The sequence below is a fragment of the Notolepis coatsorum genome (genome assembly GCF_963971535.1).
Source record: "Notolepis coatsorum genome assembly, chromosome: 2".
Lineage (NCBI taxonomy): Eukaryota > Metazoa > Chordata > Actinopteri > Aulopiformes > Paralepididae > Notolepis > Notolepis coatsorum.
Window position 1 is genome coordinate 121,111,617 of NC_140166.1, and position 23,904 is coordinate 121,135,520.

Here is a 23,904-nt window from a genome sequence, read left to right on the forward strand (position 1 = left end):
GCATGTTTCAACCATACATTTCCATTTATATAAAAAAAAATATAATTATAATAATTTTTTTACCTCCTATAATAGTGGGGGTCGCGGCCTGAAAAGTTTGGGAACCCCTGCTCTAGCCGACAGCTCTCCTCCTCTAGCAGACACCTCCACTCCTCTAGCAGACATCTCCCCTCCTCCTCTAGCTGACACCTCCCCTCCTCTAGCCGACACCTCCACTCCTCTAGCAGACAGCTCTCCTCCTCTAGCAGACACCTCCCCTCCTCTAGCAGACATCTCCCCTCCTCTAGCAGACATCTCCCCTCCTCTAGCCGACACCTTCCCTCCTCCTCTAGCTGACACCTCTACTCCTCTAGCCGACACCTCCACTCCTCTAGCAGACAGCTCTCCTCCTCTAGCAGACACCTCCCCTCCTCTAGCAGACATCTCCCCTCCTCTAGCAGACATCTCCCCTCCTCTAGCCGACACCTCCACTCCTCTAGCAGACAGCTCTCCTCCTCTAGCAGACACCTCCCCTCCTCTAGCCGACACCTCCCCTCCTCTAGCAGACATCTCCCCTCCTCTAGCAGACATCTCCCCTCCTCCTCTAGCTGACACCTCCCCTCCTCTAGCCGACACCTCCCCTCCTCTAGCCGACACCTCCCCTCCTCTAGCCGACACCTCCCCTCCTCTAGCCGACACCTCCCCTCCTCTAGCAGACATCTCCCCTCCTCTAGCAGACATCTCCCCTCCTCCTCTAGCCGACACCTCCCCTCCTCTAGCCGACACCTCCCCTCCTCTAGCAGACATCTCCTCTCCTCCTCTAGCCGACACCTCCCCTCCTCTAGCAGACATCTCCTCCCCTCCTCTAGCCGACACCTCCCCTCCTCTAGCAGACATCTCCTCTCCTCCTCTAGCAGACATCTCCCCTCCTCTAGCAGACATCTCCCCTCCTCCTCTAGCCGACACCTCCCCTCCTCTAGCCGACACCTCCCCTCCTCTAGCCGACACCTCCCCTCCTCCTCTAGCCGACACCTCCCCTCCTCTAGCAGACATCTCCCCTCCTCTAGCAGACATCTCCCCTCCTCTAGCAGACATCTCCCCTCCTCTAGCAGACATCTCCCCTCCTCCTCTAGCTGACACCTCCCCTCCTCTAGCAGACATCTCCCCTCCTCTAGCCGACACCTCCCCTCCTCCTCTAGCCGACACCTCCCCTCCTCTAGCCGACACCTTCCCTCCTCAAGGCCGACACCTCCACTCCTCTAGCAGACAGCTCTCCTCCTCTAGCAGACACCTCCCCTCCTCTAGCAGACATCTCCCCTCCTCTAGCAGACATCTCCCCTCCTCTAGCCGACACCTTCCCTCCTCCTCTAGCTGACACCTCTACTCCTCTAGCCGACACCTCCACTCCTCTAGCAGACAGCTCTCCTCCTCTAGCAGACACCTCCCCTCCTCTAGCAGACATCTCCCCTCCTCTAGCAGACATCTCCCCTCCTCTAGCCGACACCTCCACTCCTCTAGCAGACAGCTCTCCTCCTCTAGCAGACACCTCCCCTCCTCTAGCCGACACCTCCCCTCCTCTAGCAGACATCTCCCCTCCTCTAGCAGACATCTCCCCTCCTCCTCTAGCTGACACCTCCCCTCCTCTAGCCGACACCTCCCCTCCTCTAGCCGACACCTCCCCTCCTCTAGCCGACACCTCCCCTCCTCTAGCCGACACCTCCCCTCCTCTAGCAGACATCTCCCCTCCTCTAGCAGACATCTCCCCTCCTCCTCTAGCCGACACCTCCCCTCCTCTAGCCGACACCTCCCCTCCTCTAGCAGACATCTCCTCTCCTCCTCTAGCCGACACCTCCCCTCCTCTAGCAGACATCTCCTCCCCTCCTCTAGCCGACACCTCCCCTCCTCTAGCAGACATCTCCTCTCCTCCTCTAGCAGACATCTCCCCTCCTCTAGCAGACATCTCCCCTCCTCCTCTAGCCGACACCTCCCCTCCTCTAGCCGACACCTCCCCTCCTCTAGCCGACACCTCCCCTCCTCCTCTAGCCGACACCTCCCCTCCTCTAGCAGACATCTCCCCTCCTCTAGCAGACATCTCCCCTCCTCTAGCAGACATCTCCCCTCCTCCTCTAGCTGACACCTCCCCTCCTCTAGCAGACATCTCCCCTCCTCTAGCCGACACCTCCCCTCCTCCTCTAGCCGACACCTCCCCTCCTCTAGCCGACACCTTCCCTCCTCAAGGCCGACACCTCCCCTCCTCCTCTAGCCGACACCTCCCCTCCTCCTCTAGCCGACACCTCCCCTCCTCCTCTAGCTGACACCTCCACTCCTCCTCTAGCCGACACCTCCCCTCCTCCTCTAGCTGACACCTCCACTCCTCCTCTAGCTGACACCTCCCCTCCTCCTCTAGCTGACACCTCCCCTCCTCCTCTAGCCGACACCTCCCCTCCTCCTCTAGCCGACACCTCCCCTCCTCCTCTAGCCGACACCTCCCCTCCTCCTCTAGCCGACACCTCCACTCCTCCTCTAGCTGACACCTCCCCTCCTCCTCTAGCCGACACCTCCCCTCCTCCTCTAGCCGACACCTCCACTCCTCCTCTAGCTGACACCTCCCCTCCTCCTCTAGCTGACACCTCCCCTCCTCCTCTAGCCGACACCTCCCCTCCTCCTCTAGCCGACACCTTCCCTCCTCAAGGCCGACACCTCCCCTCCTCCTCTAGCCGACACCTCCCCTCCTCTAGCCGACACCTCCCCTCCTCCTCTAGCCGACACCTCCCCTCCTCCTCTAGCCGACACCTCCCCTCCTCTAGCCGACACCTTCCCTCCTCAAGGCCGACACCTCCCCTCCTCCTCTAGCCGACACCTCCCCTCCTCCTCTAGCCGACACCTCCCCTCCTCCTCTAGCCGACACCTCCCCTCCTCCTCTAGCCGACACCTCCCCTCCTCCTCTAGCCGACACCTCCCCTCCTCTAGCCGACACCTCCCCTCCTCCTCTAGCCGACACCTTCCCTCCTCCTCTAGCCGACACCTCCCCTCCTCTAGCCGACACCTCCCCTCCTCTAGCCGACACCTCCCCTCCTCCTCTAGCCGACACCTCCCCTCCTCCTCTAGCCGACACCTCCCCTCCTCTAGCCGACACCTCCCCTCCTCTAGCCGACACCTCCCCTCCTCTAGCCGACACCTCCCCTCCTCTAGCCGACACCTCCCCTCCTCTAGCCGACACCTTCCCTCCTCTAGCCGACACCTCCACTCCTCCTCTAGCTGACACCTCCCCTCCTCCTCTAGCCGACACCTCCCCTCCTCCTCTAGCCGACACCTCCACTCCTCCTCTAGCTGACACCTCCCCTCCTCCTCTAGCTGACACCTCCCCTCCTCCTCTAGCCGACACCTCCCCTCCTCCTCTAGCCGACACCTTCCCTCCTCAAGGCCGACACCTCCCCTCCTCCTCTAGCCGACACCTCCCCTCCTCTAGCCGACACCTCCCCTCCTCCTCTAGCCGACACCTCCCCTCCTCCTCTAGCCGACACCTCCCCTCCTCTAGCCGACACCTCCCCTCCTCTAGCCGACACCTCCCCTCCTCCTCTAGCCAACACCTCCCCTCCTCCTCTAGCCGACACCTCCCCTCCTCCTCTAGCCGACACCTCCCCTCCTCCTCTAGCCGACACCTCCCCTCCTCCTCTAGCCGACACCTCCCCTCCTCCTCTAGCCGACACCTCCCCTCCTCTAGCCGACACCTCCCCTCCTCTAGCCGACACCTTCCCTCCTCCTCTAGCCGACACCTCCCCTCCTCTAGCCGACACCTTCCCTCCTCTAGCCGACACCTCCCCTCCTCTAGCCGACACCTCCCCTCCTCCTCTAGCCGACACCTCCCCTCCTCTAGCCGACACCTTCCCTCCTCTAGCCGACACCTCCCCTCCTCTAGCCGACACCTCCCCTCCTCTAGCCGACACCTCCCCTCCTCTATCCGACAACTTCCCTCCTCTAGCCGACACCTCCCCTCCTCTAGCCGACACCTCCCCTCCTCCTCTAGCCGACACCTCCCCTCCTCTAGCCGACACCTCCCCTCCTCTAGCCGACACCTCCCCTCCTCCTCTAGCTGACACCTCCCCTCCTCCTCTAGCCGACACCTCCCCTCCTCTAGCCGACACCTCCCCTCCTCCTCTAGCCGACACCTCCCCTCCTCTAGCCGACACCTCCCCTCCTCCTCTAGCCGACACCTCCCCTCCTCTAGCCGACACCTCCCCTCCTCTAGCCGACACCTCCCCTCCTCTAGCCGACACCTCCCCTCCTCCTCTAGCTGACACCTCCCCTCCTCCTCTAGCCGACACCTCCCCTCCTCTAGCCGACACCTCCCCTCCTCCTCTAGCTGACACCTCCCCTCCTCCTCTAGCCGACACCTCCCCTCCTCTAGCCGACACCTCCCCTCCTCTAGCCGACACCTCCCCTCCTCCTCTAGCCGACACCTCCCCTCCTCCTCTAGCCGACACCTCCACTCCTCCTCTAGCTGACACCTCCCCTCCTCCTCTAGCCGACACCTCCCCTCCTCCTCTAGCCGACACCTCCCCTCCTCCTCTAGCCGACACCTCCCCTCCTCCTCAAGGCCGACACCTGCCCTCCTCCTCTAGCCGACACCTCCCCTTCTCCTCTAGTATTAAAAAAAAGAAAAAAGAAAAAAGAATTTAAACAACAGATGTATGTTTATTTTGCAGCAATTCTTTGTCGTTGCCGCCTTCTTTAGTGTTACAACCCCTCACACTCCAGTTCTCAGGCTGCAGCTGGTTTAAAAGCTAAAGTAAACCGGCTTCTCTGCTGGCTGTGGCTCCAGGGGAGTTGAACAGTTCTGGCTCTGCTAGTTTATCTTTTGGCGCTTTTTTGGTGGACAAACCACCGCACATGTGCACCATGACTCGTGACTGGAATCTAGTTCTGCTAGCACACATAGCCTACTGTGTACAGACGGTTTCAAACTGTATTTTAAATTAGAAAGCAAACAAAATAAATGGACAAGAGAAAAATAAATCTCAATTTGGTCAGTATTGTCATTTGGACAAGCAAAGCCATTACTTTAAGTTGCAGGCAAGAAAGACAAGTCTGTCCACTGTCTCACTGTTTTAAAACTGCCCTGTTGCAGGAAAAAAAAAAAAAAAAAAACGATTTTTATTTTTTTTTTTAAAATGTCGATATTCGATATAGATTATTAAAATATATCGCAATATTTATTGTTATATCGCCCAGCCCTACTCTAGCCGACACCTCCCCTCCTCCTCTAGCTGACACCGCCACTCCTCTAGCAGACACCACCACTCGTCTAGCCGACACCTCCCCTCCTCCTCTAGCCGACCCCCCGCCCCCCCACAACAAAATCCTAAGAAATAACTAAATGAAACCCATTAAGGGTAGGCTGTGAATGTGATGCAGGCTTTTTGCCCCTCTTTAACTCTAATTGCCAGACCCGAGATATCTCGGGTTTTGGTCGTTTATTCCTTTATTCGATATTTTTATTCATTATTCATCCAGGGACCTTGGTGTTACCATAGGGAATGAGTCTGAGATCGCCAAAGTGCAATACCGGCTGCATCCAGCTAGACGGCGGTATCAAGCACCCTTTGTAACCTTGTATCTTGGCCTGTGTAACGGCCAAATGTCTCCGGGCTCTCTTTTCTTTGTCGGGCGACTGGAGCGGTTCTCTCGGTTGCATTGAAGCACGTCAAATATCCCCGATCCATATATTGTGGTGGGTTATGTCGTGGACCAAATGCACATTGGATGTACCAGATGGTGATCAAACAATTGGAATATTATTTTTGGATCACAGGTAAGGACTATCTGACGTAAATTTGAGCTTGATCCTGCAATGCTTTTATACCGATCGGGCTGATAAGCGTTTTTAGTGTTCAATACGAATGCCGTTACTGACAATCAAATAATCAGAAACGACCCCCCCCCCCCTTTCAGGCATTCATGATGAAACATAATACTATGACATAGATTTGGGAATAGTAGCGTGTACAGGCAAGATACGGCAACGATTATAGTAGAATTGACGTATAAGGCTATAACTCAGCATTTCATGAATTACCCCAGACCGCTCTAAAACCACTTATATTCACCACGGTATAACACGGGAACGTATGGATGGAAAATGTTATTCTTTTTCACATATTGAACAATAGATAGGGGATGTCAAATGGGCCATAGTATTGTATCCATAGCTATAATATATTATAGCTCTACAAACAAGGTGACGCACTCCTATCTTTTAAAGCGTGGCATTGCTATGACGGGCCCTGTCTAATAGCTGGCAGTCAATGAGTTAAGCAGAGCTATTAAATTACCAAGCATATCTTACCTACTTTGGATTGGTTTGTACACAATTGGCACGTATACCGTTTATTATCTAGGAAAATAACACACGAGATAGATTGGGACTCGGTATCGGCAGATATTCAATATTATATGACTTGGATCTGGACATTCCTACCAGGCAGCTCTCCTGTGTCCAGACACCTGCTGAAGCAGAGGAGCGCTGCCCCCTGGTGTTCACACCATATAGTCCGAGACCATACATACCACTACTGAGCTACTTCCGAGGACTTCAGGCCGATATATAACGTCCACGTGTCATTTATCTGCTGTGGTTGCCGTCGTTGCAGCATTTATAGTTCCACGCAACCGACCGCTAATCTCTCCTCCGCGCGAGAGCGAGGTGAATGCGGTTATGTGCAGCTCAGGGCATGTGGGCCAATCACAGCGGCTTCCTGGCCCACGGCGGAACCAGTGACACCTAGGCTGAGGCTTCATCTAAAAAAGAGACTAATGAAAAAGGAGGAGCGTTGAGCAGGGAACAGACCTCCATGAGCCAGTCCAGGAGGACGGACCTCATCTTGGGCTGCAGGTGAGGGTGTTTCTCCATGACGTGGACGTCCCTGGCGTAGTTCTTGTCCTTCTCCAGCATATGGCTCCAGACCACATGCCTACTGGCCCAGCTGAGAAAGAAGGAGAGACAGACAAGAGATACAACGGTTATCATTAAGGCTGTCACTTCAAATCTCACACCCGTGTGATCATGGAGAATTTGATTGGATGTTGATGTTGTAATTCCCGCATTTGTCTACTTGGCACAGTGCAGGGAACAAAATAAGCACCCGCCAAGCGCCAATGGCGTGTAGATGTACTATTTGGCTGGTAAATTACGGAGGCTACTCACCACCCTGGCGTGTAAAAAAATTGGGAGCCAACTTTCTGAATTTTCATAAAAGAAATAGCTTCCGTGTCAGCAGTCGCTTCTATACGTGACGTGTCTGTGGGTCCGTTCGTAGCATGAGAGGAGTGCACCGCTTACTTCAAATTGTATGCAGTGATGAATGGTCTTTCCCAAGCCTTTCACAAGTTACTTAACGTTACACAGCCAGGTCGAGCTATGCGCGCTTAGCTTGCCAACGTTAGAGAGGAGTGTTTAATTTATAAGGATTCGTCTGCCTACAAATATGTTGTTTCAACAAATGTACCGTACTTTTCGGACTATTTTTCGACCCTGCGGCTTATATAACGGTGCGGCTTATATATGGACCAAACCCGAAAATATTGCTTTTTTTACTGCATTGAAATGTTATTTATCTGTTCCCTTATTTGCTAAACTTAATAAAACTTGTAAATGAGTTACTTCTTGTTATTTGTCCGACAGTATTGTGACAATCCCCTCTGTGCACGAACCCTTACATATGGTAATTAAACATTAAAACACCTGCGGCTTATAGTCCAGTGCGGCTTATATATGTACACATCATTCAATTTAGCTGCTGCGGCTTATAGTCAGGTGCGGCTTATAGTGCGAAAAGTACGGTATTCGCAAAATTGATTACCATCCAAACGTTATTGAAGACTCCTGTGACCAGTAAGTAGGTACTACATACGTCTCAACTTTTATTAACTATTTTTGACCGGAGCAATATGCGCAAATGTTCTACGTTATATGCGTAAATGTCCGCTTTGTGTCTAAAGTCAAGACTCGACAGTGTGTGTGCACACTGCAACATAGCTGCAGTTAGTCGCTTGTTCACCAACAATCTCAACATTTGTATCCTAGACATTTCAACAAATCAAAGGAAGACAAATATTAGCTAGCTTAACTAGCGTTAGCTCAAAAGCACAGAACCGGACGACTGTACTGCTAGCTACAATAATACTTCCGGTCGGGGGGTTTCAAAATAAAAGAGCGAAGTCTAAAACACACTATTGTCTAGACACGCAGAAGTATACTGGTAGTACAACGGTGATCAGAATGCATGTTGCCAACGCAATTTGACAGTGGCGGTCTCGAGTTGCTACTGGATAGAACAGAATGGTAGCCAACACTTATGATTTGTGATTGATTAATTGGTTAATTATGAAATGTTAATCTTATTGTTTTTAATAGATTAATTGGTTAATTATGAAATGTTAATCTTATTGTTTTTAATAGTGTTTTTGAGAGAGTATTTGAATACTCGTTCGGAAACACCAAGGAGTATTCAAAGCCTGTAAAATGGTATTCGGGACAGCCCTACCCTATATATAGATGTTTTAATAAATTATCTGCATTTTAAACTATTAACGCTGACTCATTCCTTCAGTCCACTCAAAAGTATGCTAATATTCCATATGTTGTTTATGATATTAATTGAAAATTGAGAGTATGAGAGCATTATATAGTAATAATAACTAAGGCTGTCAAAGTTAACGCGGTATTAACGAGTTACATTTTTTTATTTTTTTAACTAGACTTCACTCAGGTGTATTATTGATGCTCTCATTGATACTATGTTTGTTTCTGAAGTGTGTGTGTGTGTGTGTGTGTGTGTGTGTGTGTGTGTGTGTGTGTGTGTGTGTATGTGTGTGTATATGTATGTGGGAGAGCTATAGAGAGAGAGAGGGGGGTAAGAGATGAGGAAGGGGAAAGAGAGCAAAAGAGCTGGGAGAGTGTGTGTGAGAGAGAGGGGGGGGGGGGTGTGATTACTCAGCCCTTGTGTGGGTGAATGTAACAAGTTCCTAACGTTTTCTTTCCCCTATTATTTCATGCACACTTTATTCATTGTTTTAAATTATTATTTTCTTTTAAGTTATTTTGTGCATCACTCTGTTTTGAATTTGATGCAAATTTGCAATGCTTTAGGGGTTATCCTTGTGTTAAATGGCTGCACAAAGCAAGCATTTGTTGACTCTCATGTTGATAAGAGTATTAAAACTTGGAACTTGAAAAAGATCCGTTTATGCGATTAATTTTCGATTAATCGTGAGTTAACTATGGACAATCATGCGATTAAATATTTTAATCGATTGACAGCACTAATAATAACACATGTCGATATACTAAAAAGCTATTTATCATTTTTGCCTGGTAAAAAAATAATCTGCCTGGCTGGTAGTTTTTTTTTTTTAATCTACCAGCCACCTTGGCTGGTAAGCCAAAAAGTTAATTTTGTTCCCCGACAGTGTCAAGCCTGGTGACCCAGATTCCTTCAGACTTTCTTTGCACAATTACACAAGACGTACGTAGAGAGGTGAAGTAACGTATACTTGCAACCACAACAACAAGTATTCAAACTGAGGCCGGGCCTGTTCAGCTTACAGCCTAGCTTACACCTCCTCATCCAGCAGACACCTCCCTCCCTCCACTTTACGACTGGGGGACATACCGCCGGAAAAACAACAGGCTCCAAGACAACAGACAGAGGAGGCAGTTTCTGTAGACTGACTCAAAACTGAAATTCAAACCATTCTGTGTGAACTTGACTTACGTGAATAAAAAAAGAAATACAAAAAAATGTATGTGTGCCGTCACAGGTAGGTCAGATGAAATTGGAATATATATATTTTTTTATCCACTTTTTCTCCCCATTTTCTATTTTCTTCCCATCCCAATTTTCATATTATCCAATTCTTCCCTCCCCCGTCTTGAACGTTGCTAGACTATGCCTCCCACTGGTCGGTTGTAGTGAGGACAGAAGCCTTGCATCACGTGTCCCCTCCGCCTGAATTCTTTCCCCACTACATTTCCAGTTCCGCGTTCACCTTATTGGCCACTGACGTTTCTGGTCGTGCCAATTGTGTGACGGCAAGTTCTTTCGCCGGTTAAGCTTAGGCACTCTTTCGAAGTTGGTTAAGGTTAGAGTTTGTCTTAGAGCATGGCGATAGAACACCAGCCCTGATTCCAAACTCTAACCTTAACCAACTTCGAAAGAGTCGCCTAAGCTTAACCAGTGATAAACTAGGCGTTAGGTAGTTTGCTGCTGCTCGAGGCGGAAATGGGCGTGTCACGCGATTGGGAGCGCACATGTCACATGACCAGAAACGTCAGTGGCCAATCAGATCGCACCCGGAACCTTCTGTGGCCAATCAGATCGCAGAACGCGCACGCGGAACTGGAAATGTAGTGGGGGAAGAATAGACGTGTCCCCTCCGGTACACGAGGAGGAAGCCCGTCGCATCTTTTCACCGCAGCAGCTCAAACTCAGTGGCGAGGAGTAACGTGTGGGAGGCTCACGCTGCCCCCCCCCGCTACTTCCTGCTTCCCCCGCACCGGCGTCACTAAACCGACCTGTAGGAGACGTCGCTGTCCACAACGTCCAATCCCCACCCACCGGCGTTCCCACCCTCCAACACTTGCCAATGGACCCGTCTCAAAACCCTGCCCTCTTTTCTTGATCCTCCAATCACAGCTGTCGCTTACCTCCCGACTTCCTCGTACAAACAAAGTTTGTACGAGGAAGTCCGAGGTAAGCGACAGCTGTGATTGGAGGATCAAGAAAAGGGGCAGGGTTTGAGACAGGTCTATTGTGTTAGTATGAACGACCGGCCAGCCGGTAGCAACGCCGAGAGCTGGGCTCGAACCCAGCGTCTCCTGCGTTAGAGGCGAGCGCCTTGCCCTGAAGACCGTGTTCTGCCTGAGCACCGTCTCCTGCCTGAGGACCGTCTCCTGCCTGAGGACAGCGTCCTGCCTGAGGACCGTCTCCTGCCTGAGGACCGTCTCCTGCCTGAGGAACGTCTCCTGCCTGAGGAACGTCTCCTGCCTGAGGAACGTCTCCTGCCTGAGGACCGTCTCCTGCCTGAGGACCGTCTCCTGCCTGAGGACCGTCTCCTGCCTGAGGACCGTCTCCTGCCTGAGCACCGTCTCCTGCCTGAGCACCGTCTCCTGCCTGAGCACCGTGTCCTGCCTGAGCACCGTGTCCTGCCTGAGGACCGTGTCCTGCCTGAGGACCGTGTCCTGCCTGAGGACCGTCTCCTGCCTGAGGACCGTCTCCTGCCTGAGGACCGTCTCCTGCCTGAGGACCGTCTCCTGCCTGAGGACCGTCTCCTGCCTGAGGACCGTCTCCTGCCTGAGGACCGTCTCCTGCCTGAGGACCGTCTCCTGCCTGAGGACCGTCTCCTGCCTGAGGACCGTCTCCTGCCTGAGGACAGTGTCCTGCCTGAGGACCGTCTCCTGCCTGAGGACAGCGTCCTGCCTGAGGACCGTCTCCTGCCTGAGGACCGTCTCCTGCCTGAGGACCGTCTCCTGCCTGAGGACCGTCTCCTGCCTGAGGACCGTCTCCTGCCTGAGGACCGTCTCCTGCCTGAGGACCGTCTCCTGCCTGAGGACAGCGTCCTGCCTGAGGACCGTCTCCTGCCTGAGGACCGTCTCCTGCCTGAGGACCGTCTCCTGCCTGAGGACCGTCTCCTGCCTGAGCACAGTCTCCTGCCTGAGCACCGTCTCCTGCCTGAGGACCGTCTCCTGCCTGAGGACCGTCTCCTGCCTGAGGACAGCGTCCTGCCTGAGGACCTGAGGGAGCGGCCCTAGTGGAGCTACTCACCACAGCGCCGGCAGCGGGGAGGAGCGGACAGGCGTGACGTAGATGTTGTTGAAGGTGTAGAGCGGGAAGCCCGTTCTGCTCACAGCAGCCTGTTGCTCCTCCTCATGGTCTGGTGGAGAGAGACACCTGTGTGGACTTGTGTAGACAGAGCCAGGATTCCAGCCAGGCTGGAGAGAGAGAGAGAGAGTGGGAAGAGAGACAGAGAGAGGGGAAAGGGGAGAAGGAGGGAAAGAGAGAGAGAGTGTATGGTGAGAAGAGAAAGATGAAAAACAAGTGTGGGAGGAGCAGGTTAACCAGAGTGTGTAGGTGCCAAGCTGTGCAGCGAGCAGAGTGGGTAGAATCTAGTTATGTTTCAAGTCCAACCAAGTTCTCTTCACCACTCTGTTCAAATCAAAGGAGTGAAAAGGGTGGTCATCACTGTACAATATGACTCACTGGTACATAAGTCTGTCGTCAGAGGGGTTGTCAAGGAGATGGGAGGTACACAGAGGGTGGGGGAACTCAAGGGATGGGACGATGGCAGAGAACTATTTATTTTCCTTTTTTTCATGTGTATGATCTATGGGTATGCCCATACATGTATAGGCTATGTATGGATAACCTATATACCCTATAGAAAAACACTGCAGGTATGCAAAGTATATGTGTGGGTGTATTCTGCCCTGCAGGGCGGGGAGCGGTGGCTACGTTGCTCCGGTTTGCCTTGGTGGGGTGGAGTTCCTTCTATATGAATGGCATTGATTCTGTGCCCATTTGTATATGTGCCAGCGTGTCTGTTGCACTTCTATATGCATAGGCCCTATGTATGCATGCATGTACTGTATGCATGCATGTATGTATGAATGAATAATTGAATATACTGTATGTATGTAGTAAAGTTTTGTTTTATTCGTCACATTATGAAGGTACAGGTACATTACAGTGAAATGCCTCCTGAGATTGTGCTTCATACAGGGACATTTCTTTTTAAAGAATAAAGACCAAACACTGTACAAAATATACAATGTACAAAGTACAAACAAAATGCAAGAAAGCGTGAATCGATGTACTATATACTAGTATGTATGCAAGTATGAATATACTGTATGTATGTACTATATGTATAATGTATGAATACTGTATGTATGCATGTATGAATATACTGCATGTATGAATAAACTATGTATGAATGTACTGTATGTATGCATGTATGAATATACTGTATGTATGAATATACTGTATGCATGTATGAATATACTGTATGCATGTATGAATATACTGTATGAATGCATGTATGAATATACTGTATGTATGAATATACTGTATGAATGAATATACTGTATGTATGAATATACTGTATGTATGAATATACTGTATGTATGCATATAATGTATATATGCATGTATGAATATACTGCATGTATGAATATACTGTATGTATGTATGAATATACTGTATGTATGCATGTATGAATATACTGTATGCATGTATGAATATACTGTATGAATGAATATACTGTATGTATGAATATACTGTATATATGCATGTATGAATATACTGTATGTATGCATGTATGAATATACTGCATGTATGAATATACTGCATGTATGAATATACTGTATGTATGAATATACTGTATATATGTATGTATGAATATACTGTATGTATGTATGAATATACTGTATGAATGAATATGCTGTATGCATGAATATACTGTATATATGCATGTATGAATATACTGCATGTATGAATATACTGTATATATGCATGTATGAATATACTGTATGTATGCATGTATGAATATACTGTATGCATGAATATACTGTATGTATGCATGTATGAATACTGTATGAATGAATATACTGTATGTATGAATATACTGTATATATGCATGTATGAATATACTGTATGTATGCATGTATGAATATACTGTATGAATATACTGTATGTACGAATATACTGTATGTATGAATATACTGTATGAATATACTGCATGTATGAATATACTGTATGTATGAATATACTGTATGTATGCCGCTGCATCGGTCCTGTGGCGTCTAGCTGTGGTGGCTGAGTATACGTACAGTATGTACTATATGTATGTATGAACTGGATAACAATGTACACAAGCATGTTAACTTATGGAAAAATAAAGAAGTAAAAAATGAATAAATAATGTATTAAAGGGGGGGTTGTCGGTTCTAGTATCGAGTGTGGTCCTGTAGTTCAATGGGAGCATACATAGCGTTATACTTTAACACCTAAGTGTGTTTGAAACTATCCAAATAAAAAGTAAAATTGTTACTTTTGTTGCAGTTTCGATTAGGTTTCACGCCACCAACTGACAGACGAACCAAACTTCCTACACAGAGCCATGTGATGACGCAGGTCTGTCTTTTATCGGGACACCATTTTGAATTCTGATGAACAAATTGCGCGGGAAAATAATCGGGTTATCCCCAAATGTTAAGAAATAGTATGAGCTTTCCAACTCACTCATTGAATTACGTGTTACTGCCCAGGCTGAGGCTACTGTCAAAAATAACCTTTGAGTGTATCTGGGAAAATGTTAACAAAAACTGTCTTATCAGATTCATTAAATGCTTTTGGTCTTTGCTTTCACGCCTCCAGACGAAGCGCTCCAGGGTTCATCTGGAAGCAGATAAGAGACCACCTCAAACAGGCAGACCAGGGTGCGGTCGTTTGGTGCCGACATGAGTTTGATCACCGTCTTCACACCAACCCAGACGAGCCGCACTGCGGGGGGTAAATGCTCCAGGATTCCACTCAACCCGACTAAACAAGGCAGGTGTGAAACCACTCCTACAAGGTTAATGGTTCCATCCTCATTAAGAAAAGACATTTAGCACAGGCCACCCCTGTACGCTGACCTCTCTGGTGAAAAGTATGTGTGTCTCAGGCCCTGTCCACACGAGCGTTTGGATTTAATATGACCGAAGTTTGAAAAAATAAAACTCCGTCCACACGGTGAACACAGGTGAACAACCGTGTATAACTGCGTACTCACGGCAGAGCTGGGAACCCAGCAACCGATACATTTAGTACAATGCCAAAACAGTAGGCGGCGATGTTGTTCAGACATGAAGGCCATTTCAACCAATCAGAAAAGGCTGAACGCTCACTAAACTCCCTGTTTAGAAACACAGCTGGACCCTATTGATCATTTTGCCAACGGGACATATATTTTCAGCAAAGAAAGAAACTGCAATAAACAAACGGATACATTCACTGTGTGTTCTCAGGGCTGTACGCTAAGCTTTTTCACTAGGGGCACACTTGCCCCTAAATGAGAAATTTAGGGGCAAACAATATTTTTTAAGGGCAAATTTTTAAATAACTATTTTACCATTATAGTAGGGCTGGGCGATATGGCCTCTAAATGATATCGCAATATTTTGACATTTCCTCTAAAGCACTTAAAAATGCTTGATTTAACCCTTTGATGCATACAGTCACGCCAATATGATTATAATAAGTCCCTGCAACATATGTTTGCATTATTAAACCATGAAGATGCTTTAAAAAATAATTTAATGAAAATGTACTAAGAGTAGTCTACTTACTGACACACTAATAAAAAAATTTTTTACATCTAAGACAATTTATATAAAAACTCTTGGGTGCCTTTTACACAGTACTGTGTTTTCTATCCACTTTAGCCAAACACACACACACACACACACATATATATATATACATAGGGCTGGGCGATATGGCCTAAATATGATATCACGATATTTTCTGACCTTTCGGCGATACACGATACGCATCACGATGTTTTTCTTTTTTTCCCCCAAACAATTCATTATGAGGCTTACCAAGACAGTATTTGAGTTTGCAAGCTAACATTAAAGACAAAATAAAATACCCATGCATTTAGCATTTTTATATTATATATTAGATTTAGATTATTGGATTATTAGATTATATATTGCATATATTTAGCAATGAGATATTATATGATTTAGATACGAAATATGATGAATTGAAAATGGGGGACCCTGATGTAAACAAGACGAAAGTCTTTCTCTGGTCTGCATCCTCCAGTCCACTGTTGACTGTTGTTGTATTGAGCTGTACTGTATTGTACCTATGCTGCAATCTGTTAATAACGTTTATATTCATTCAGTCGGCAAACAGAATCAGTTTGATTGACAGTCGCGTCTGCCAATTACGTCACATCGCTTGCACCCGCCCTGCTGTTCTTAGCACCAATCGGCAAGCGCGTATTAATTTTTTACTTCCGCTATTGGAGAGCTCAATGAAAACAACAATGGCAGCGGTAGCTCGCCGCGGCCGACTTTTACCTTTTAGCTCTGCAGAATGACTAAACGACTGGAGGCATAATGATTTTACTGTAACGGATGTTATAATAAAAGCATTTCCATACATCTGTCTGATTGAAAACGTTATTAACAGACCGCAGAATGGGCACAACGGAGTCAGCACGGGCTGAGATATGAACGGCTAATGCTTGCTATATCTAGGTCGACCTCGGTCGTTGCTATGTAAATACGCTGATGTTATTGAAAGTGTAACTATATAACGTCAATGCCACAAAACGAATGCCTTTGTTATCATAAGTAGTAACTTTTGATGCAGTAGTGTGTGTGGGGCGGCGCTGTTCAAAAGTGTCAACGTGTGGACCAGATTGACGCAACACAAGCCTCTTGGGCAAAACATCACGATATCCACGATACGTTTAAAAAGTGTATCGTTAATGAACTGTACCCGATATTTATATAATATCGTCATATCGCCCAGCCCTATATATACACACACACTACTGTGAGAAAATAATAATCACACAGACTTAATGATTTTAGAATATTTCAGATAATGAAATTAAATGTTTATATCATCAACTATCCAGTTAGTATTTATACTGTGTGTAACATTTGGCTACTTTAAATTATTGAATGTAGAGAGAGCGAGAGAGAGAGAGAGAGAGAGAGAGCGAGAGAGCGAGCAAGAGAGAGAGAGAGAGAGAGAGAGAGGGGGCGAGAACGAACAAGAGAGCCAGCCCCCCCCTTCGCGTTTTGATAGTCTAAGCTGCCGTAGGTGATGACGTCACACTCGAATGTAAACAGGAAGAGATGGAGACACACGGAGATGGAAATTCAATGATATACAGAAATGAATAACCAATAAATATGAAGTTATGTTTAAACTTCTGTTGTCAAGCGGTCAATATAACCCACCCCTTTCCTCACGAATGGAACTAGTCTTGTGGAGTCCGCTTTGACCGTTTTCCAGGGTTAGCAGAGATCGCTAGTTAGCTTAGCATAATCCTAATGGTAACCTTGGTTAGAAGCTACCGTTAGCTCATTGCTCGTGTCAATTAAATTGCATGTTATTAAAGGTCTGCGCTGGTCTGTCTAATTAAATTACAACCGCAACATTATATTGCACTGTACAGCCCTGGTTGTAGGCTAATGTTTTACTACAATTTGTATGGATTAATTTAGGAGTGAAATGCGAATGAAGGGTTGAAATTACCACTCGCAAGCTTGCCCCCAGATATTATTTTAAACTCGCACGGACCAAATTAGGGGGCAATTTGCGATCATATCATCGCAGTGTACAGGCCTGGTTCTGCCTCTCATTTTGTTGATGAAACAAAACCATCAGCAACACAATTTACCACCAAGAGCGGATAGTTTAGTCTCACAAAAGACCGCCGGTGTTGTTAGCTACATGCTAATGTGAATGGCTATATCCATGTATAGTATATAGCTTAAATGCTAACGTAATGTGGTAACGTTACCGATATGAAATGGATGCAAACGTTATTTAACACATTGCAGAATGGGTACAATACAATACGGCTCAATACAAACTATTGTTAAGGGGATGCAGTCTGGACTGGGTTCCTTATAGCAATAACTTGACAACACATGAGTTTAGTTTAGCTGCAGCTACATGTTTTCTCTGAGCGTCAACAGACATCAGTCGATCACAACACTCTTCAACACAGACGATACGTTTTGAACAAAAGTTTGTTACAATCATTTTCATATAACGCTACTTGGGACAGCTCTGCTGTAAACACTGGTGTAGTTGGCTCTGCTCTAATCTCTCTACCCCGCGGTCTGCCGTGAACATGGGAAATAATTGCGACAGCTCTGCTGTAAACACTGGGAATAACCTCGGTTGCTATGCCCACACGCAACTGCAAAACCGCACAACTTCACCCTGGCCACCGGTTTCAAAGACCGCGGTTGCAGTGTAGCAAATCCCCGGTTGTGTGTGGCCGAACAGTGCAACTGCGCACATACAATCATGGTTATATTAAAACCAGCGTTCGTGTGGACGGGGCCTCAGAGGGAGATGGTGAAATCTACACGTGTGTTGGTTGGTGGGAGCTGTGTGTGTGTTGGTTGGCGGGAGCTGTGTGTGTATTAAATTGTGCATTTATATATAGTTGGTTGGTAGGAGCGCTGTGTGTTGGTTGGTAGGAGTAGTCTGTTGGTTGGCAGGCGCTGTGTGTGTGTTGGTTGGTAGGCGGTGTGTGTGTTGGTAGGCGCTGTGTGTGTTGGTTGGCAGGCGCTGTGTGTGTGTTGGTTGGTAGGCGGTGTGTGTGTTGGTAGGCGCTGTGTGTGTTGGTTGGCAGGCGCTGTGTGTGTGTTGGTTGGTAGGCGGTGTGTGTGTTGGTAGGCGCTGTGTGTGTTGGTTGGTAGGCGCTGTGTGTATGTGTGTTGGTAGGCGCTGTGTGTTGGTTGGTAAGCGCTGTGTGTGTTGGTTGGTAGGCGCTGTGTGTTGGTTGGTAGGAACGATGTGTTGGTTGGTAGGAGCGGTGTGTGTTGGTAGGCGCTGTGTGTTGGTTGGTAGGAGCGGTGTGTTGGTTGGTAGGAGCGGTGTGTTGGTTGGTAGGAGCGGTGTGTTGGTTGGTAGGTGCCGTGTGTTGGTAGGTAGGCGCTGTGTGTGTGTTGGTTTGTAGGAGTGGTGTGTTGGTTGGTAGGCGCTGTGTGTTGGTTGGTAGGCGCTGTGTGTGTTGGTTGGTAGGCGCTGTGTGTGTTGGTTGGTAGAAGTGGTGTGTTGGTTGGTAGGTGCCGTGTGTTGGTTGGTAGGAGTGGTGTGTTGGTTGGTAGGTGCCGTGTGTTGGTTGGTAGGAGTGGTGTGTTGGTTGGTAGGTGCCGTGTGTTGGTTGGTAGGAGTGGTGTGTTGGTTGGTAGGTGCCGTGTGTTGGTTGGTAGGAGTGGTGTGTTGGTTGGTAGGTGCCGTGTGTTGGTTGGTAGGTGCCGTGTGTTGGTTGGTAGGAGTGGTGTGTTGGTTGGTAGGAGTGGTGTGTTGGTTGGTAGGAGTGGTGTGTTGGTTGGTAGGAGTGGTGTGTTGGTTGGTAGGTGCCGTGTGTTGGTTGGTAGGAGTGGTGTGTTGGTTGGTAGGTGCCGTGTGTTGGTTGGTAGGAGTGGTGTGTTGGTTGGTAGGTGCCGTGTGTTGGTTGGTAGGAGTGGTGTGTTGGTTGGTAGGTGCCGTGTGTTGGTTGGTAGGAGTGGTGTGTTGGTTGGTAGGTGCCGTGTGTTGGTTGGTAGGCGCTGTATGTGTGTTGGTTGGTAGGTGCCGTGTGTTGGTTGGTAGGTGCCGTGTGTTGGTTGGTAGGCGCTGTATGTTGGTTGGTAGGCGCTGTGTGTGTTGGTTGGTTGGTAGGCGCTGTGTGTGTTGGTTGGTAGGCGCTGTGTGTGTTGGTTGGTTGGTAGGCGCTGTGTGTGTTGGTAGGTGCTGTATGTGTGTGATAAGTACCTCTACATCACGCTGTTTCTTTTTCATCATCTCTGCCACCTCCTCATCTTCATCTGGATCCTGCAAATACTAAACATCCAACAAGGAGAGATGGTTCATTTCTTACCCGGTTCACCTCACAAACTACAGCACATTACAGACCAGGGCAGAATGGATTCAAGTCACAACAACTGGCTTAATGGTACGATACAGGGTATTTTACATAAAATGGTAAATGGTGCATTTATAGTGTTTTTATCAAAAGCGCTTTAAAATGTTGTTTCTCACACCACACAGATGGCGGAGGCAACCATGCAAAGTGCCAAACTGCTCATTGGGAGCAATTAGGGGTTACGTGTCTTGCTCAAGGACACTTCAACATGCTGTCCGGGAGGAGCGGGAATTGAACCGGGAACCTTACAACCAAACGCCCGCTCTACCTCCTGAGCCGTGGTCGCCCCTACATAAAGGAAACACGCCAACATCATGGCCAGGGGAAATGTGCTTGTCTTCTCCAGAGTGAGACAAGAAGATTAGACCCTATGCATCCAGTAGAAAGCCACCTGGCTGCAAGCTAGCCTACTAGCTTGGCACAAATGAATGGAAGCGGAATAGACCACACTCCAGGAGAGGTGTTTTTGGCTAACAGCTAGGCTAGCTGGGCCATATCAGATTCTAGACCCTTCCACTAGAACCAGATATCTCTATTAAGACCCTTCTACTAGAACCAGATACCCATGTTAAGACCCTTCCATTCAACCACAGATGCATCGGTTAAGATCCTTCCACTAGAACCATTTAGATCAGATCACTAGAACAAATGCAAATATATTGTGTTCTGGCCTGTTGTTTTGACCAGGATTACATTAGTTGTTGCCCCTTGGAAGCGCATGCACACAGTCTGACCTATACTGGCTAGGTTCAATTCTCACCACAATGTCCCATGTCTATTGCAGCACAAATGCCGTCTCAATTAAGTATACAAAATAAAGAAAATGGCTTTGAAAGCAATGCCATGTGGTAAAATCAGGTGCCCATTATATGCAATGCATTTACAGCCAGATGAGATGATGAATGAAAACTTTATTTAACAGATTGCAGAAGGGGTACAATACAGTACAGCTCAATACACACAATTGTTAAGGGGATGCAGACCAGAGAAAGACGTTTGTCTTACTTACATCAGGGTCCCCCATTTTCAATTCATAGTGCCATTACAACGAGGCCAACAGGGCAACTGCATTGATGCATTCAAGACGTGACAACACTTCCACTGTGTGCCCAATAATATAACTAAGCCCGAGAAGGAGTTGGGTGGTTAGTCACTAGCTACCCAGTGGCTATAGCCTGCTAACTTTACACAGCAGCAGCACTCACAATAGCAACATCTGCCTTCCTCTTCCTCGACCGAGCTCCATGTTCCTTGGGCACCTCAGGGACAACAGACTTGTCGTGCCTGCAACGAAACAAGACGTCATTAAACGCCCCGTGTACGAAACAACACACAAGTTGTAAGCAAAACACTGCAAACGTTACAATTGAGTTAAGTTAGTCGTTTTCCCCCACATGATCCGAAATGAGCTGTTAGCAAAAGCTAAGTGGACTAGCGAGAGAAGAAGCAGTGATCAACTCCCCTGCTGTCCTCGTTGTGTCACAGTTTGATTGACAACGTTGATCCAATAATAAAAAACACAAACTCACCTTTTCCCTGGCATTATACGAGTGTATAGATCCTTCAGACACGGAGTAAACCTGAAAGACAATAATGTGTTGTGTTTTAAGTTGATTTAACAACAACACATCCACACATTACAGTCCCAACCCCCACTCTCGCCCTACTCCCTCCTCTTCTGACAAAAGCCCAGCTCACAGCCTGGCGGGGAAACCTGAACGGGACAACATGTTAAAGGTCGATAATAAACACCAAAAACAACACGGATCGTCTCCAAAAGTGGCGAGGAGTAACACGTCGATCTATATGATCCGATAAACCACACGCTTAGGCAATTCGTCAATGAGAAGTGGGTTATTTTTTGTACTAACTTTGGGACAGCTGGCTGTGTTTTTTCTTTTAAGATAATGGCCGAATCAGGCACCACACAAACTATAGGACTGTATATTTTACCAATTCACCCGCTCTATTTCAGTCTTAAAAGTTACTTTATCCAGCTGTCATGTGTTCAAAGTCAACGGTAAAGCAACCAGTTCGACCTTTTTAAGAGATCATCCTTTAATGCAACTTCCTATAATAATAAAATCAACACGAGCTTAAAATTAGCTGCAAAAGTTCTGGCTATAAGAGTTCCAAATCGTCGCTATTATTATCATTAATCACCCACCTCAAGATATCTCACTTGAAGTTCACTCGTCGTAGCCACGGTGAATAAATATAAATAATAAAGATACTGAAGCAACAAGTGAATAGTCAGATAGGTCGGTGTTCACAGCTCGCTGCTGGCGGGTGATCTGCGGGTTCAGCGCGTCTTTTAGGAGCAGATGCTGCAGCAGGAGGGGGGGGGGGGGCGGGGGATGGAGCCTTCCAGTCAGGGTCGGGAGTCGGGATTTCTCAGTTGTAAAAAATAAAATAAAAACGGAATTACAGAAAAAAAGATATAAAGATATGTTGTTTAGATTATACATGATGGTCGTTATACAGCATAAGTACAGTACAATGAAAAGTTTGGCATCCAACCAGAGTGCACATTAAAGTGTAATAGTAATATACACCTATACCCAACCTCCTCCAATGTACAGTTTCTATGTCAAATGTATATACTCTCTTTTCTGGACTCTTTTCGTATCACAAACAGTACTGTATTTGCAAATCTGGTATGTCATAAATGTATAGATGTAGCAGTACTGTCTATCTGTATGTCGTGTATGTCATAAATGTTATGATGAATGGAAAATGGGGGACCCTGATGTAAACAAGACGAAAGTCTTTCTCTGGTCTGCATCCCCTTAACAATTGTATGTATTGAGCTGTACCCACTCTGCAATCTGTTAATAACGTTTTCAATCAATCAATCAAACAGGTGATTAAACTGGGTATGATATACAAATGAGTACTACTGAGTAATAGTCCAAATCAGATGTACAGAGTTGTAGTATTATTATGTACAGTGATACGTGTATAAAGATACTATGGTAGTAGTAAGTCGTACTGGCCAGCAGCGTAACTAGTAAAACTATGTATACATATATCTACAGATGTGTAAAAACAAAGGATTATATGCCGGCATGTACAGCATTATTGTATGCAGGTGTATACGTAGGTATATAGAATGATTATATGCAGGTATATTCAGACAGATCTCACTACCTTCTTTGACTTTATCTAAGGGAGAAGCATCAGCCGGTGTTTGTGTTGCTCGTTTCTGAGCACAATATAATGCTTAAATTGGAAATCCATTCCACTGCATTTTTCAGAGCTAGTTCCCGCGCCAGTGGAACGCACCATACCTCGGCACTAAAAACACCGGGTCCAACAGCTCGTTATCGCTTCACTACAACCATCATCTCTAGTCATCGTGTCCGTGTTGCACGCGCGGAGAATGAATACGGTTTATGTTTTCAATTAATCCGACTGTCAAGGCGAATAATAGGGGGGAAATAAATCTAAAAAAAAAATACCGGCAAAACGGAGGAGGCGTGGCCCTGGTGGAAGTGACAGCTGGAGGGGGAGGAGCCCGGGGCCAGACATCAGGAAGCGCGCAGATACCGCGTGGCTAGGCTGTCAGATGTAAACAAAGGGCTGTATACCTCTCAAAATAGCACAAAATGTTCATATCACGACAGGATGCTGTTGAAGTAATTACGTTTTTCCATAACACACGCCGCAGCGATGGCCGTCACCCGCTGTCACGCAAGACGCATGTATATTTGTGGCTTAAAACAAGCTATCTTAGCCGGCGGGTAGCTCTGCTGGGGCGCCCTGTTTAATTCAACTACACGTGACATGGGCTGTTGCCACCCCAGATAAGTGCTACTCGAATATACAAACACAGACCTGTTGCATTGAAAATGAGGGTCCCTGATGTAAACAAGACAAACGCCTTTCTCTGGTCTGCATCCCCTTAACAATTGTATGTATTGAGCCGTACTGTATTGTACCCATTCTGCAATCTGTTAAATAAAGTTTTCATTCATTCATTCATTCATTCATTCATTCATTCATTCACCTGTTGCATTGCCCAGGACATTTTCAAAGCGGATGTTGGACTAATGCAATACAAACGGGTATTCATTACATACATGACACACCATTGTTTGGATAATTCCTTTAGAACAGTTCAAACAAACTTGGACCTTGACCAATCACGTGACAGCAAGCTAGGGCGAAAGGGACATTTTCTGCTGCGTGGTTACTTGTGGACAACAGGACA

General features: G+C 47.5%; 1 protein-coding gene across 1 annotated transcript in view; it reads right to left on the reverse strand.

Annotated features, from left to right (window-relative positions):
• The window catches only part of ccne1 (cyclin E1), a 50,024-nt gene extending 28,038 nt beyond the window's left edge, over positions 1–21,986 (reverse strand). The window contains exons 1-6 of the mRNA XM_084307625.1: positions 21,859–21,986; positions 21,221–21,271; positions 20,897–20,975; positions 19,541–19,609; positions 11,802–11,968; positions 6,827–6,962 (exon numbers count right to left, since the gene is read on the reverse strand). Of these exons, the coding sequence (XP_084163751.1) occupies positions 6,827–6,962; positions 11,802–11,968; positions 19,541–19,609; positions 20,897–20,975; positions 21,221–21,234 (465 nt within the window). The 5' untranslated portion in view covers positions 21,235–21,271; positions 21,859–21,986. The remainder of the gene's footprint in view (positions 1–6,826; positions 6,963–11,801; positions 11,969–19,540; positions 19,610–20,896; positions 20,976–21,220; positions 21,272–21,858) is intronic.
• Between the last annotated feature and the right edge of the window lie 1,918 nt (positions 21,987–23,904).